Below are 17,932 nucleotides of genomic sequence, written 5' to 3'. Positions count from 1 at the left end.
TCTTTCTGCCCCGCAGAGATCATAAATTGCTTAATGGAGCTTTAAGCGAGAAGCACATAAGCACAGATGTCTAGGTTTTATTCCTGAGCTATGAAGTGCAAAAGTAAAAACATACTTGTGCGCTTCAAAACATACACCTAAACTGGGACAGTGAGAGGAATGCTTTCTGAAACGATATCGTCCTCCTTTTATGTACAGAAACTTAATAAATAAATAACAACATCCCTGGAGGGTGACCGTGAAATGGAAGCCATTCATGCTCCAGCACACACGCATACATGCACCCACCCACCTTTGAGTAATGCAGTGAGGATGGCGAGGTCAATGTCCTGATGACCCTCCGACCCCATCCGGAAAACTGTTATCTGAGAGACATTGAGAGAGAGAGACAGACGCAGAGAGAACGAGTGAGAAAAAGGTGCAGAACAGTAATTATACACAAGCCAAACTATTTAAAAGTCAACTTTATTACTTATGAAGGAAAGTTTGATTGAATGCATCACGGTTTATAGAAGTCACATCTTGAGAGAGGGTGCTCCTATTTGCTGGATTAGACAGCTTCACTAAAAACGCTGAAGTGCAGGAGGAGATGAGAGTCAAGAGAGGAAAGGAGAGACAAGAGGGGAGAGGAGAGACAAAGGAGGAGAGGAGATGAGAAGAGAGGAGAGACAAGAGAGGAGACGCATGGTAGGAGAGGAGAGACAAGAGAGGAGAGACATGGTAGGAGAGGAGAGACAAGAGAGGAGAGACAGGTGAGACAAGAAAGGAGCGAAAAGAGAGGAGATGAGAGGAGAGACAAGAAAGGAGAGAAAAGAGAGGAAAGGAGAGACAAGTGAGGAGAGGAAAGAGGAGACAAGAGAGGAGAACAAGAGAGGAAAGGGTAAGGAGAGACGAGAGGAAAGGAGATACAAGAAAGGAGAGACAAGTGAGGAGATGAGAGGAGAGGAGAGACAAGAGAGGAAAGGAGAGACAAGTGAGGAGAGGAAAGAGGAGACAAGAGAGGAGAACAAGAAAGGGGAGGAAAGGAGAGACAAGAAAGGAGAGGAGAACAAGAGAAGAAAGGAAAGGAGAGACAAGAGAGGAGAGGAAAACAAGAGAAGAAAGGAGAGACAAGAGAGGAGAGGAGATACAAGAAAGGAGAGACAAGTGAGGAGATGAGAGGAGAGGAGAGACAAGAGAGGAGAGAAGTATTGCTCTGATGTAACTTAAGTATCTCCCTCCAGACCCTCTTCCCTTCTCTCTTGTCTTTTTTGCGGAGGACAGCACAAAACTTTCAAATACAGCTTGTTCGCTGTAGGGAGGGAATAAAGGGATGCACCGACAAGACAAGTGGGGGGAACCAGAGTAAAAAAAACATAACAAAGCCAGATATGAAATTAATATAAAACTAATAATGCTCTCCATTACCAAAAAACATTGTTCTTTTTCTTGTGCTGTGTCAAACACGTTTTGGATTAGGCTCTCGTGAAAACATTTGACTCTAGGGCCACTTTAGGTCTTCGTCTGCGTAGGCTGACATGTCTTTTAGCTGCATTTTTTATATCCTGCGTGAGATTGAACTGATGGTGCGATGGATGAAAGCCAAAGTCCCCTGAGAGGGAAATCTGAGAAATGGGGCAGCTTTTCCTGGATTTTTCTCCCGTCAAATATAGCAAGAAGGTGTACACACACCCGTGTTAACATGTGTGTCGGCTCGTATGTGTGCATGCGTGAAGGGCACCTTGTGGGAGTCGTGTGAGGGAGAATGCGTGTTCTGAATGCCTGACGAGCTATTCCTCTAATCCTACCATCCACCCATCCATCTCCTCCCACATCCGTTTTCACCCTGCAGCCCATCTCCCTTCCCATCTCCCCCCTCTAAATGGCTTCATTTGGTGGAGCTCAGGGAATCTGCAAGCTTTGCTGCTGCTGCTGCTTTCCCTTAGGGCAATGCTGCAATGTTGTGGGCTAACCCTCCTCTTTCTCCCTTATTCTCCCTCTCTTTTCACACACATCTAAATGCACCAAAGGAATCTAATTCACAATGATGATTTACAGTATCCATTATGCTGGCTCATTCATCATGTGTACGGCATATGCTTATGACATGTTGGCTCCTCCCTGAGAGACAAATGAGGAGTGTGACACCGTGTGACGACTTAGACCTGGGTCATGCATTGCAAATGCAATCACTAATAAGGGGAGTATCTAAGTGTGTGTGTGTGTGTGTGTGTCGTGTGTGCGTGCGAGCGCTTGTGTGTGTGTGGCGTCACTATCCGCTATTCAAAAGGTCTTTCTCCAGGTGAAATAGGAGTGCAATGGGATGTGAAGGTATCGATTGGAGACTTCATGAGCGGGGAGTGTGTGTGTGTGTGTGTGTGTGTGTGTGTGTGTGTGTGTTTGTGTTTTTGAATGGTGAGGCCGGTGGCTAGATTATCGTCATCTTGGGCGTTTTTTTCGAAAACAACGATCAACATTTTTTCACCATTTTCTGACATTTTATAGACCAAACAACGAATCGAAAAAATAATTGACAGATTAATCGACAATTAAAATAATCATTAGTTGTAGCCCTTTATGCAATACTGTGATCTAACCAAATGAGTTAAGGGAGAGATTGTGACTCTTAAAGGTTAAACTATGTATGCAAAGCTGGGATTGGGAAGAAGAAATAACCAATTAGGTCAGTACAATTAGTACAGAATCCTGATCTGGCCACTCTTTAAAGCGGTTATAGCGGAATTGAGAGTTTTCTTTACACACACACACACACACACACACACACACACACACACACACACACACACACACACACACACACACACACACACACACACACACACACACACACACACACACACACACACACACACACACACACACACACACACACACAGTTCTTGGCAGCCTTCAGGACTAAAGATGGATGACAGTGTGATAGAGGAAAGATGGTGATTATATGATTAGAGAAGATGTTCGTCATTGTTTTTACTCTCCCCTCTCTCTCCACCTTTACCTCCACACCCTTTCTACCACCCATCATCTCTCTGCCCCCCTCTCCGCTGCAGCCAATTATATCACAACAACCTCCCACTGGCATGCTACTGTACTCTCCCTCCCTCGTCTCTGCCTGCTTTCTCCCTCTACCCTTCCTCCAATCACACATCCAAGGTGACCCTGTGGCTATGCGCTACGTATCGCAAAGGCTCTACAATACAGAGACTAAGCAACACAACCTCTATGACAACACAAGGTGGCTAATTTACTGTAATCTCAACGATCACACAGAGAGTCATCAATAAGTGTGTGCAAAGGTAAACAGACCGCTTCTCCCCCGTCTATTTTCATCCTCTCGTACAAGCAAAGGAGCCCTCGAGTATTTTATGTAAGCAAACAAGTTTAACACAGCTTCATTTTATTTCTTTTTCTACTCATGGCATAAACTCGCCCATCTGTAGTACATTACATTTTCACATCTGCTTGGTTAATACTATATCTTTGGTAATTCTGTATCTTAAGATACTGTATCTTAAAATGCTGAATGTATTTTCGCCCTTACACTGACAATCATCATCAGAGGTCAACATGCAAGGGACAGGGCCACGACTCGTGTCCGTCACGCTCCATCTCTCTGTTGACAAGAATGGGAGGAGAGAGGAAACGAGCGGGAACGATAAAGAGAGGCAGACGAGTGGAGGCAGAGATCGGGAGGACACATGCGAGACAGCAGGAACAAGGAAGCAAGTGTAAATCGAAGGAAGACAGAAGGAGGGAGGACGGATACAGGAAAAATGAAAAAGAAAAAGACTCAGTGTGACTGGGGTCTTCAGAGACGCTAAGCCCACATGCTAAGAAGAGGAGCAGAAAACTGTTCTTCACGCTGCAGTGAGCCAAGCTGATTTGGAAACATTCATCTCCATTTAACAGGCAAAGACCCCGCTGATGCTGCTTAATGTACATAGTGTACAAGGCGCATGGCAGACTCCACACCCACCCACCCACACACACACACACAAAGCACCCTCTGAAATGCTACCATTGAACATAAAATATGCAGCAAAAGCAGATGAAAGAGAGAAATAATTGTCTCTATTCATGAAATTTTAAAAACTGATAAACTGCCCTGCTGATAATCACACAAGGAATTGTCTCTGTAGCTCATTGCAACACACTCTACCTCATTTTCAGATTGGCTCGCCACTCAAACCCCCTTCTCTTACTTCTTGTCTCATTTCCTCCCAGCCTCCCCCTCCATCTGTCCCTCACACACTCCCCCATGGTCCATTTAAGTCCCTCTTTAGCTCTCCTCATCTTCGTTCTACTTTGTTTCTCTTTTCAGGGAGGCGGAGGAACATTGCAGGTTGGTGGTTCCTCCTCAATATTTAATCCGAATTAAACATACAAGGACTATTCTGCACTCAATTATTCATACCGAGCTGGGGGATTCCAGGACAGTCATCGTGCCCCCCTCCATCACAGATAAAGAGCAAGGCACTGGGAGAGAAATGGAGGCGGAGGTCTAAAGAGGCACTTTTCTTTTAATTGGATTTACACATTTCTAGCAACAAAAAAAAAGAGATGTGACAAAAGGCCTGGATGATATTTAAAGGCACTGGTTCACACGCAGCCGGCAGTCCTTTCAGTGTGCCTGTTTGACATTTATATGAAACTGTTCCACCGTTACGGCAAAGTGATAAAGGAAGAAGATAAGTGATGTGAATATACGAGGAGGATAATTACCCTCATCATCTACTGTACACAAACTGATACAAATGTGGCCTCTGGTTTCTTTTAATATTCCCTTTCATTGCACTTGTAATGCACACCGTCTATATACTTTACATCTATTACCCTGAAGTAAAAGTCAAGAGCTTGCACATTATTCATTGATTAGCGTCGCAATTACAGTATTTCCCTCCCTCCCCCCGACTTGGAACTTAAAAATCTATCATCAATCACAGTTTTGTTTTTTACTGGGAGATGATCCAGCACACTCTTAAATTAGACCAAATGAAAGCATAAAGCAGATAATTGGCACTATTGTTTGTAGCTGCAAAGAGCACTTTTGAGTTTTATAATCTACTGCCTAACTGACTTCACAGCAACATAAACATTATAAATTTCATCATGTGGCATCTTGAAATGACATATTTAAGCAGAAAATGGCTATGAGGCAAACATACAACCGTGTGTTCCACTTTTGTTAAAACAAGGATAAAAAATGAAACACAGAGGTCCACATGTTCATATAGGCTACATTTCAGTGCAAGTTTATTGCCTCTTGATATATAGCACAAATAGCCCTGAGTATGACAAACAAAGCTGAGGGAACAGGGGGAATAACTGAAGCACAAAATGTCTTCATGAATAAACCAACATCCTGAAAATAAGGAAAAAGCTAGTCACATCCTTTCTTTAGTCTTCCTCCTTCACTTCACTAGCCCTCTTAAGCAGACACACTCTCCCTCTCTACAAACAAGCCAGTCACTTTTAGTCTTTTTTGTTTTCCTCCTACTCTGTGGCTTCCCTGCTACAGAGCCAGAAAAAAAACAAAGCACAGGGGATCTGGCACACAAACACACACTTGCATTGTCTCTCTTTCTCTTACACACTTAACCCCTTTCGGACCGCTACACAGACCCCGAAAAACCCACATTTGCTGCCAATGGGAATGAGTCAACGTAACAGTTTTGTGACCCTGCTCCTGACCTGGTATACAAGGGTAACCACGTGTCTTTATGGGATAGTAGTACAGGTACTAGGGATGTAACAATTCACTATGTTTTACTAGTTCATTTATTTGAAGAGATTTTTTTTTTGTTATTTCTTTAGTTTTTTTGATGTGGGATTTGTTTTAAAAAATCCAATTGTACATTTTTTATTACATTTTTGTTATTTAAGATACAATACAATTTCAGGTGCACTTTTGATAAGAGGACACACCTGTTGTTTTGCACAGTTTATAGAAATAAAGGCAGCCGTTTCAGTCATTTGTCTGCAGCTCATTCTGTTAAAAAAAAATCATGAAAAAATCTTAGCGTGAACTTAAAATCGCGAATTATATCGAAACGTGAGTTGAGTGTATCGCTACATCCCTAACAGGTACTATACAACTAAAATGGTTTCACTTCATCCCTTATATTAGGTATTAGCTGCAACCTCACAACCTCTCAAGTCTAAGTTACACTCATGTCATCTGGAGAGAGACTTAAACATGATTGTAGATCAAGAGTGTGTTGAATTTAACTTTTCATAGGGTGACAGAATAAATACAAGTAATTCCCCTGCAATGTCTGTTCATTTTTAGTCTCCAGTGTAAATATTGCAAACTCATCGATCCTGCACAGCTACTGCCAGTACATGTAGGCATAAGTTCCCACCACAGTACAATACAGAGACAAAGCAACACAACCTCAATGACAACACAAGGTGGCTAATTTACTGTAATCTCAACGATCACACAGAGAGTCATCAATAAGTGTGTGCAAAGGTAAACAGAACACTTCTCCCACGTCTATTTTCATACTCTCGTACAAGCAAAGGAGCCCTTGAGTATTTTATGTAAGCAAACAAGTTTAACACAGCTTCATTTTATTTATTTTTCTACTCATGGCATAAACTCGCCCATCTGTAGTACATTACATTTTCACATCTGCTTGGTTAAAACTATATCTTTGGTAATTCTGTATCTTAAGATACTGTATCTTAAAATGCTGAATGTATTTTGGCCACTACACTGAAAATCATCATTTTCACAGTAATAGAATTCAAGTAATTCTCCTGCAATGTCTGTTCATTTTTAGTCTCCAGTGTAAATATTGCAAACTCATCGATCCTGCACAGCTACTGCCAGTACATGTAGGCATAAGTTCCCACCACAGTACAACTCAGAAGACCATGTAAACAGTAGTTAGTTTACTGGGACATGAACAGCTTTTTTAACCATGTAGGACCATGTTTGACCCTAAGTGGGGATAAAAAACAAGTCCAGTCCGGCAAAGACCCAACATGGTGTACTACTGCAGTGGTTCGGGGCCAGAAAACACTATGCTCACATCCTGTGAGATTTAATTTGACCTTATGTCAACAGGGATTTAAGATAAGAAGCCTTTATTGACATAATTTTACCAGAAATTCTACAAAATTGAGAATACCCCTCCCAGCGGTGGACTACTTTTAACTAGTTGTCCTGCAGCATTTGAATATTTGAGATTTGAAAAGTGGTTCAGTCTGACCCGTGGTCAAGTGAGAAGCTTTAACACAGGTTGCACGAGGAGGATGGTGAACTAGCAGAGAGGACTCCCCAGAGCACTATAAGTGAAATATGAGATAGGCCATACATGTTCTGGTTTACGCATTTGGTCCACTTTTTTTTTTAGTAGTGTTTCCGGCTTAGCATGGGACAATAGGAACTCTGTCTTTTTGCTCATTCTCATTTTTTATTTCTCCCTTACAGTTCCTCCTCTCCAATCAAACACGCATACACACTCCAATCTGTGGCTTTCTGAGGGCGATAAGGAGGGAACCCCTGTGTTAACTATCAGCCTGATAAATAGGAGGCAGGTGAAACTATCTCTGTGAGAACGAGATAGGTGCCAGAAAGCTCTTTCTCCAAACCATAATTAACGCTGGCTTTTTGAGAGTTGTGCATGGTGTATGGGCACTCATGATTTCAGTATGTTTCCGCTGAGAAAAGCCTGAGTTTTATAGAAGACATAAAAAGAAGAGGGTTGGTTCTGATGAATACATTATCATAAAGTATGCTATCAAAGTTTGATGTCACTGGTAAATGTTTCATGACAATGTTAAGATTATAGGCCACATTCATGCATACTACATGAAGTACAGCATTCTGAATATGAAAACTAATCCCACTGCTGGATTTGACCTGCTCCTGCACTCTATCGGTGATCACACAGACATATCATTCAGACAGGTTTACACACCAGCTGTACTGTATAGCAGTGATTGCCAACCAGGGCTAGGTGCACCCCAGGGGGTACTTCTGCAGTTGCCACAAGGTACGTGGAAAGAACGTAGAGTAGCTTAACTAAAGAAATAGAAATAATGATTTGATTGGAGAATATATCCACATGAAGTCAATTGTAACTCCTTAACACTACAAGTTGCAGTTATGTAAGAGTGTGTGAAAACTAGTTAGCAAGCAGCGAGCACAGAAGTAACTAAAAGTAATGAATTAATGGTAAAGACTAAACAGTTCGAATGATTAGCTAAGTAATGGAGAGACGGTTAAAATAGCTTAAGTTAAAATAGTTAGCTAACGGTTGAAATGGTTAGCTAAAATTAATGGCTGAAATTCACGTTGATGGATATATGGTGGAAACATTCAGCTTCACTCCTAGTATTAGTAGCCTAGTAGGCTAGTAGTAGTAGTATGATTGCTGACCAAACCAACCTTAATGACTTAATAATAATTATTGTTTATTAATTAAAGATATTGTTAATAATTAACAATATCCACTTTTATATAATGAATAGTGTTATACATTTAGAGCATACATTGTGAATTGCTAAAGGGTACCCCTTTATTTATTTTTTATAAGTTCATCTGACAGGGCTGTTATACCTCAGACCAAAAAGATGGTGTTTGGTGTTTTAAGCCCCCAACGTCGTCTTCCAGACAGCGCTGCATGGTAGGCACTAGGATTAGGCAATGGTTAGGGTTAGGGTTAAGGTTAGAGTTAGGTGCCTTGAAGTCGACGGTCGCAGCACCTAACTCTAACCTTGGGGGCTTAAAACACCATTGAGCCAAAAAGATTGGAAACCCCTGCTGTATAGTCCCACTTTTGCCACATGAAGAGTAATGTAGCCCAAAATGTATGCATTTAAACTGTAAATGGCATGTTAAAGATCTTTTTTTCCCTTGAGCGGCTAATGGATTATCAGAAAAAATATCTAATTGGCCTGTAAAATGCAGGGATACTAACTCAAGGGTGAAACAGAGTTGATGCACTTTTATAATATTGCCAAAATACACTTACAGTGCTCCATTTCAGTACAGTTTTTTTTAAGTTAAGAGAGAGGCATCTTCCCGATTATCTGGCTTGTACAGCTGCTCCTGCTGAATGATTCACACATTGTTCTGCTCTTGTGTATTGTGTTCAGAAGATACATCAGTGTGAGCATCAGTCAGCCACTGGAACCCCGCTGACAACACAATCAATCCACTTACACGCCGCAAAGCCGTGGCCAATGCAGGGCTGCCTGCAAAATACTATGTGTTCTGTGTGTGTGCATGTTTCTGTGTGTTTGGCTTTGCGTGTGTACGTGATTTCGATTTTTGTGTGTGACTCAGTGTGTTACAACTGTTAAGTAGTAACACCCAGTAAAATGATTAACCTACAGTATTTTTTTTTACAAACAGGGAAATCTATCACATGATAAATACCTGGATGAGTAATTTTAAATATCCCAGCCATCATGTTTGAAGATGCTAAACTGAATTGTAGCTCAGCACTACTTTAAACAGAAAGTGATAAAATAAGGCTTGTGTGTGTGTGTGTGTGTGTGTGTGTGCGCGCGCTACTAATTACAAATTAATAGCAAAATGCCGCTGGCAGCCAGCAGTACCAACAGTCACTGATGTGGAGACTATTCCCTTCTCCTACAAAAGACATTGAATGCTTTGTTCAAAGTAAGTTGAGACGAGAGCAACCAAGTAGTAAATAAGCTAGTGTGGCTGCAAAGCTAAGATACAGTAGAAGCTGCTAGCTGTTTGTTTGGATCATAAAGGATGTGTTACGCTATTATCTTGTGACTGAGTGTAAGGTTGTGTGTGGGTGTTTGCATGCACTGCTGTGGTGCACACTTTCCATCCCAATGTATGTGCCATGTATGACTGTGGCAAGAAAGCATCATATCCCCTGCTACTGTAATCAAATATACCATGATAAACATATGCAGAGACATACACACACACACACACACACACACACACACAAATACGTCAAATACATAAATACACGTTGTCTCTACACTTACAGCATTCAACAGCATTAATAACAGGTTGGTTTCATGTGACTGACAGTGCTCTAAAGGGACTGAGAATTAAACACTGTCGAAGGGGTACAGACTCTCAAGATGGAGGCCATTTGGTCCCCAATGCCATCTGAATACATTTACATCCACTTAACATTACATGTCATGAATAAAAGATGGGTTAATAATTGCTTCAATAGAAGTTCTGTGATTAGCAAGTTGCAATTGACAAAATTATTTGTTCCTCCCTCACATATTTTTCATTTTTGGGCATTTGTGTTTATGTATGTGTCTCTGTCTATGTGAGCCTAGTCTCACGACTACTCCACAGATAGGGTCTGGCTACTCCACAGATACATTCTGGGATAGAAGAAAAAAACACTCTGGGTTGTTTGCATTTCTTTTAACCAATCACAACTGCTTTTGGTGGCGCTAAGCTCCGGACGCAGCGAATAGTCTCGGGAAGGAACTTGTTTTGGTGGAACATTTGTATGCCGCAAAAGAAAACACCACATAAAATATTAAATGAAGTTAACTGTTCACACAATGCAGTAACGTGAGCTACCAAAATTAGCTGGATACATGGTTAAACATTTGCTCATACAACAGTGTATCACCGTGTGTATTTTGTTTATAGCAAATCCCGCCAATCTGTTCCAAAATGTCCCAGTAAGATAGTGAATGCTGTAAACAAATTCTTTGTAAATCTTTACTATCATTCCCCGAAAGAACCAAGCAGGCCTGCCTTGTTGCACGTAAAAATGTTCTTTCCATTTTCAGCGTGTAGCTTGAAGTTTGTTGTTGCTTCCAGCGGCGAACAGAGTTTCAGAACAGCAACACACACCGAGCAGATGGTTAGGGACATCCAGCACGTGAGCCACGCGCGGGATGTCAAGCAATTTTTCCTGGAAATGTACTTCCGTTGATCCAGACTAATGTGAGTCTGTCAGTGATTGAATGTTTTGTGTACATACTGCTCATATGTTTGCTTTTTCTGCATCTGCAAATAGGGGTGGGTGCATGTGTGTCGGCTGGCACGGTATGTGCACGTGTATGAAAGTGACACTCACCAGCTCCTTCTTCTTCATGCACTCCATCAGAATGATGAACAGATGTTGCGCCTGTGTGCGGCTGTAGGTGAAAGTCTTCTGGATGGTCACAAGCAACTGGTCTCGTAGAGTCTCGTTTATTATGCTGCAGAGATGACGAGGGAAAGAAAGAGTGCGTCAGGAACGGGGTCACATAGAGGTAAGGAGAATAAAAACAGTTTAGGGGGAAGCAAGCAAATTAGATTTGTTTGTCAGTAAGTGAAACCAAGGTTGATTGGGGCTCTCTGCACTACTCTCTCCGAGTCCTCGGTAAGCTGTGATTCTGCAGGTTTACCTTCATCTCTAACTGGGTATACAGTAGGGATGCACCGAATCCAGGATTCGGCTTCAGATTCACCCGAATAGTGGGCTTTTCTGCCGAACCTTAGAATTTTTTTTCTACCGAACAGAAACCTACGCTTGCACTGCGCGCGCTACGCTTGTGACGTAATGACGCAGCAGTTGATTACGGGAAAGTGTTTACGTAGTAGAGGATGGATACCTGAACCGAGCCTGTCGGTACCCGACGGGCCGGCCTGGGTTCGGACAGATATTTAGAAATGATGTTCGGGTCGGGCTCGGTCACATCAGCGCGATAAGGCATTGAACATTTTAAATTTAAAAAGGCTTATTATGTAGGCGCGCGCCCTTGTTAACGTGCGCTTGTTGCCCCGTAAGCGCTGATGTGCTCATCTGTTGACATTTCCGAATGCCTTCCTACAAACGTACAGTACAGGCCAAAAGTTTGGACACACCTTCTCATTCAATGTGTTTCTTTATTTTCATGACTATTTACATTGTAGATGCTACTGATTAGGGGCATCAAAACTATGAATGAACACATATGGAATTATGTACTTAACAACAAAGTGTGAAATAACTGAAAACATGTCTTATATTTTAGATTCCTCAAAGTAGCCACCCTTTGCTTTTTTTGATAACTCTGCAAACCCTTGGTGTTCTCTCAATGAGCTTCATGAGGTAGTCACCTGAAATGGTTTTCACTTCACAGGTGTGCTTTGTCAGGGTTAATTAGTGGAATTTGTTCCCTTATTAATAAAAAAGCAAAGGGTGGCTACTTTGAGGAATCTAAAATATAAGACATGTTTTCAGTTTTTTCACACTTTTTTGTTAAGTACATAATTCCATATGTGTTCATTCATAGTTTTGATGCCTTCAGTGAGAATCTACAATGTAAATAGTCATGAAAATAAATAAAAAAACGCATTGAATGAGAAGGTGTGTCCAAACTTTTGGCCTGTACCGCACATGTGTCATTAGTATGAGAAAAAAATGAGATTTTAGCTTGGATCGGGCTTGGACATAAATATCTTAATGCCTGTCGGACTCGGGCTGGGCTCGGTTACTGCTGTGGCCCGATCCGCCCTCTATTACAATGCCGATTTGTCTCGTGGTGGCAAGGACCCTAAACAATACACAACATCGCCGCTGTTAAAACATTTGCATATGAAACATCCGAAAGAATACAAGTTGTGCATGAAGGAATCTACAGACAGCAGCTAAAATGTAGCAACATCAGGTACGGCAAAGGAAGGACAGTCACAGCTAAAGACTTGTGTTAACTGTTTGTTTACTTCATTAATGTGTTTACTGTGTTAATGGACTGAGGATGGGAGTAGGATTCGGTTTCGGATTCTGCAAAATCTTAACCAGTGGATTCGGTATATTGGCCGAACCCAAAAAATCTGGATTCGGTGCATGCCTAGTATACAGTATAAAGCTGTAAAAGCAATTCTTAATGCATTGTGTGTCTTTTCAGGAATATAAACAAAAATGTTACTGTGTGTTTCTAATTTCAGAAAATTTATAAACTTTTGCAACATTCTTGAATCAAGTTAACCTTTTTCTTTCCAAAAGAAGCGTATCTGCAGAATGACATTGTTGCTGTCATGTACAGTATACATGAAATTGTACGCTTGTTATGTTCGATCTTAGGCACTTTAATAATAAAAATTGAACTATTGGAAATTCTGATTACAAAGAACATTTTCCACATTGGATAAAATTTGTATTAGCGTTTGTCCTTGGATTATCATTAGAGCGTGATGTGCACATGTGAGTGCGTACCCTCCCTCCTCGGAGTATTTGTGACCAAAGGCCAAGATGTCTGAGGCCCTGCCGCTGCCGTCACACACCACCACAGGGACGGGAGGTGTGTCCCTGAGGTACTCCAGCACAATGGAGATCACATTAGGGCCTCCCTCTACGATCAGAGCCACCACCGGCACACCCTGACCAATACCTGCACACGGAAACAAGTGGGAGCAGGAGGTGGGGAGGGAATGGAGGAAGGAAAACGGGGATTAACAACACAGAAAAAGGAACAGAAATGTGAATGAGGAAGTTAAAGGGATACGCCACCATTTGTTGAAATAGGGCTTATCACGGTCTCCCCTAGCTGTAGAAAGGCCAACGCATTTTTTGTGCATGCATCGTTTTAGTCCAGTGCAACAGCCGCGCCGCCGCTAGTTAGAAAAGTGTAGTGAATGGAATCCTATGTTGCCGGTTAGCATGTTGTGAGTAAAAGTGAGCCAACAAAAGACAAAAAAAACAACCTAATTACTTGCTCTGAGACAAAAAATGCATTGGCCCACCTATCTACAGCCAGGGTAGACCGTGATAAGCCTTAATTTCAACAAACGGTGGCGTATTCCTTTAACATCAGCAATACTTGATCTATAAATAGAAAAAAAACAATACCTTAATGTGTTAACAAGGTGCAAATGTGACAACTTTGATGTCTCATGACTGTACTGTCAAGACACTGAACGCTTTCTAATTAAAGCAGGAAGGTTTTAAAAAAGCATCAGTACCAAAAATAACCAGCCCACTTTGTTCCTCGTGCTTTGTTCCTGTGTCATGGACGTGTGTGTGTGTGTGTGTGTGTGTGTGTGTGTGCGCATGAGAGAGATAGAAAGACTTTCACTGATAAACCTCCCCACTGTTCCACACAAAATGGCTCCTTCCCTGCTAATCACAGGCTATTTGGGGTAATTATGCATAATTAGCAGGTTGAGTTTTTGTGCACACGGTGAGACTATGTACAGGAGAAGTTACTGTAGATATGAAAGGTATCGCCAAACTCTCAAAGGAATTTCCTTATTTCTCATTATACCACCCGACATCGCCTTAAAGAAACCACAAACCCTATCAACCCCAGAGTCCTGATCTCTCTTACACCCCCTTATGTTCTTTCCCCTTTTAGTGATCTCAGTCTAATCCATTTCCTAAACCCTCCTCCCCTCATCATGGCTTCTTCTGCTCTTTGTCTCACTTCCTGTCCCTCCGGGGTTTTTCTTCTTTCCTTAGACACCCCGTTCTCTTCCTCTCCCTCCCATTTTGTTTCATGCTGTTGCGTTTTCTGCTGATTGTGTTTTGACTCTTCTAATTCAAAAGCTGTGTAACTGCCGGAGCTTCCCCCGTCCTGCACCCTCATCCTGGTCTGCATAATTCACAGAGGAGAAAGCATGGTCTGTCTCTCAAACACGCAGGAAGAGGAGCGCACACAGATGCACATACGCACACACAAGCAAACATTCAGGAGCCAACCCAACACCATTACGCTTTGCCTCACACAGCCTCTTGCGGCCTTGCAACCGGGACAGTTACATAAGGGGAATATTTTAGGGGCCTTGTCTACTTGAAAGAGGTAAAACGTCACTGTGCCACAACGCATCACACGACCATACATCAGCAAAGCTGAATGTGAGAGAGAAGCAGACTAATAACTTGCATTTTGTAACTGGTTCTTCCATTTCTTTTGGATGTCTATTTGTCACCGTTACCTGCATGTGTGTGAGCTTGCAGTTGTGTCAGATCAAGCATTGATATTGATGACTCGTGAGCTTTCGATGCAGCGCGGCAGTATCTAAAGCACATTATTGTTCTACTGAAACCCACCGAGGAGCAGATGAGGAGCGGAAAAACACAGCTGGGCCATGGCTAATTGGTAGCACGCACGCACACACACACACACACACACACACACACACACACACACACACACACACACACACACACACACACACAGATAGAGGCACACACACGTCAACAAACCACAAATGAAATCAAATTCTCTTTTGCCTGCCTACCCCAAAACAGAGGGCACATTTTAGGATGGCTTTTAACCTCCCATTCACAGTTAGTTTTTTTTCATTCAATTCATTCCAATTAAAGCTGTCACTCCAGTGCACACAAAAACATTTCTCCAGTTTCCTCCTGTGAGTGCCCTTTAACGCAAATAAATAGCACCAAAATAATCTTTACTGGACCTAATGGTTACAAATTGTGATAATTCAATGCACTAATTTCTCTGTGTGTGATGCCCACGAAATGCACACATCTTTTTAGTTTTAAAGACATTTGCAGTATCATGTATTTTTGGAAAGTTTTTCTGGATCCATGACATGAACTGAATTTCAATTAGGGCTGCCACTAAAAAAAAATGCCAACACAGTCCAGTGCTGTATCTGGGGGCTTAACAAGTAATTGAAGTCCTAAACATAGAAGTGTTAACGCTCTGCCAACTGCTGCTTCTACAGTAGCGAAACTTGCAATTTTATACTTTTTTATTTTTTTTATTGTATCCTGTGATTGTTAGAAAGCTGAGAGTCCTTTGAATTATCTTATCTGTGGAGGCGGATTTTGTGGTCTGAATTCTCCCTTTATATCAAATAAAACACTAAGTAGCTGAAAACATGCAGGGTGGTTACATGAGTGGGCACTTTCAGAAGGACACCTATTGTTCTAGATAGAAATGTAAACTCACTGTTGGAGAGCTAGTCTGTTAGCGTATTTAGTGAAGATGCAATCCTTCTTACTGGAGTTTACCAATTCTTTTCTCTGCCAAAGTATAACACTGTTGTGCAGTGGACTGTCCATACAGTATACATCTCATTTCCCACAATACTTTTATATTCATTCCCTGTTTGTTTATGTTTGCTAATCCAGAGGAAAAGTGGGACTCCATAAATGAAAGTAGGAGCACGCACTCTAATGATAGATGCACTTAATGAAAGTGGAAACACTTCCAAAAAGAGTTGCAGAGGTGTACTTCAGGCATAGAGTGAATTTAAAGAAGGATGACGTGTCTCCACTTCCTCCCACTGTACAAGAGTGAAGCCAAAATATCCCGGATACGGGCGCCGCCGTCTTGTCATTTTGGAGCCAGTTTGCGCAGTAGTGATCAGGCAGTGAAGCCGTGGTACCAAAGTCCCACCCATACACCCGCTCGACCGATCGCGAGTCAATCGCAGCTGTCAATAATGATGTTTCAGCCTGTTTTTATAGCATCAAATAACTAATAATTAAAAAAAATGAACACTTAAACAAACATGAGCATGATCAGAACTACAGAGCTTTGGAGGAGCTGTCAAAAACATCTTTGTAGTCTATGACTCCAGGCTGTCAGTACACTATGACATCACTGTTGCATGTGGGAACACGTAGAACAGAGCACACTTCTGACCACATCCAACAACACCAACTAGTGATGCTGACTGAAAACGTTCAAACAGATACATATCAGAACAGAAAAATACCTCACACAATTATAACGTGAGATAGGTGCGCCAGAGGGGGGGTGAGTGGGTCAAGAGTTGCAGGCAAAGATGCATTTGCTGAAGTACCGGTCTAGTACCGAAAGGTTACCAACTATTAAATTTATCTTTGCAAGTTAGACAGTGTGCGGGAGTTTCTTTACAACTTTTACAGATACACATACAATATACAGTATATACCTAACTGACAGTTGCGCTGACAGAAGGATAAAAAAAAAGTTATATTTTAAAAAACATACTGTATATATAAGTCTCTCCTAGGGGTGGAAGTCGGGAAGGAGGAGATGCTCAAAGTGGTGGGAGGTTCCTTTACAGCACATGTGTCAAATTCACAATACATTTTGGCCCACCTAGTTTTTGTCGCTTTTTCTGACGATTTGTAACTTTCTCCAACGTTGTTCTCACTTTTTCCAACGTTTTTGCCACTTTTTTGGGCGCTTTTTTTCTATGACGGCTGAGGAACGTTTTCCTTACTTATTTAGGACTTTGTCGACCAAACTGTAAGTAAGAAGACTATATGACACATGCAATAATACAGTCAAAGATATTTTACTTTTTTGATTAAATAAAAGCATATCAATAAACTAAACATGTCTGGCCCTTGATGTGATTCTTATTTTCCAGTGTGGCCCTTAGTGAAGTTGAGGTTGACACCCCTGCTTTACAGTAAATGAGGTAGTGTAAAGTGAGTTGTTTTGTATTTTGGTGGAAAAAGGGTTTTAGACTTTACGCTGAGAATAGACGTCTCAGAACTACCTCTGTTCCTATCAATCTGCTCCTACGTCGGTGATTTTATCAACAACAGCTAAATTGCACTTTGCATTTTTTAACATAATCTTATATTTTTAATAGGATTTTTAATTATCAAAATAAACGCTTGAGTCCCACATGGGGTATGCAGCAACACAGTATATTCTGTGGATAGGTTATTTAAAATACACACTCTACACAATATATACCCTATACACTCTGTACTGTCTCTCTCAACAGATTCAGCGTTTCCACCCCCCTATTCTTGTAATGACTGTGTCCATGCACCATTCACACACTCCAACGCATCAGATAACACAATCGCCAAACCCCTACTCTCTCCTTGTCTCTCTGTATCTCAGACATAGTTTTGAGTTTTAACCCAGCACCCAAACCTTATTTCTCAGGAGGGAAACTAATGTTAAACAGTGTGAAAGAGGCAGAGGAAAAAGAAGAGAGGTGGTCGATGAGACTCCGTGGCCACAACTTTCTATATTTATCCAGCCTGCGAGATGAGGAAGCAACGAGCAGAAGAAG

At 41.6% G+C, this 17,932-nt stretch overlaps 1 protein-coding gene across 7 annotated transcripts in view; it reads right to left on the bottom strand.

Moving 5' to 3' along the window:
* The window catches only part of trpm3 (transient receptor potential cation channel, subfamily M, member 3), a 192,624-nt gene that overhangs the window by 46,319 nt on the left and 128,373 nt on the right, over positions 1 to 17,932 (bottom strand). For all 7 annotated transcript variants that reach the window (XM_039803041.1, XM_039803036.1, XM_039803042.1 and 4 more), the window contains 3 exons: positions 13,155 to 13,329; positions 11,049 to 11,172; positions 293 to 365 (listed from right to left, as the gene is read on the bottom strand). In XM_039803041.1, the coding sequence (XP_039658975.1) occupies positions 293 to 365; positions 11,049 to 11,172; positions 13,155 to 13,329 (372 nt within the window). The remainder of the gene's footprint in view (positions 1 to 292; positions 366 to 11,048; positions 11,173 to 13,154; positions 13,330 to 17,932) is intronic.

This window comes from Perca fluviatilis, chromosome 6, assembly GCF_010015445.1.
Source record: "Perca fluviatilis chromosome 6, GENO_Pfluv_1.0, whole genome shotgun sequence".
Classification (NCBI taxonomy): Eukaryota; Metazoa; Chordata; class Actinopteri; order Perciformes; family Percidae; genus Perca; species Perca fluviatilis.
This window is presented reverse-complemented; position numbering and strand designations above follow the sequence as displayed.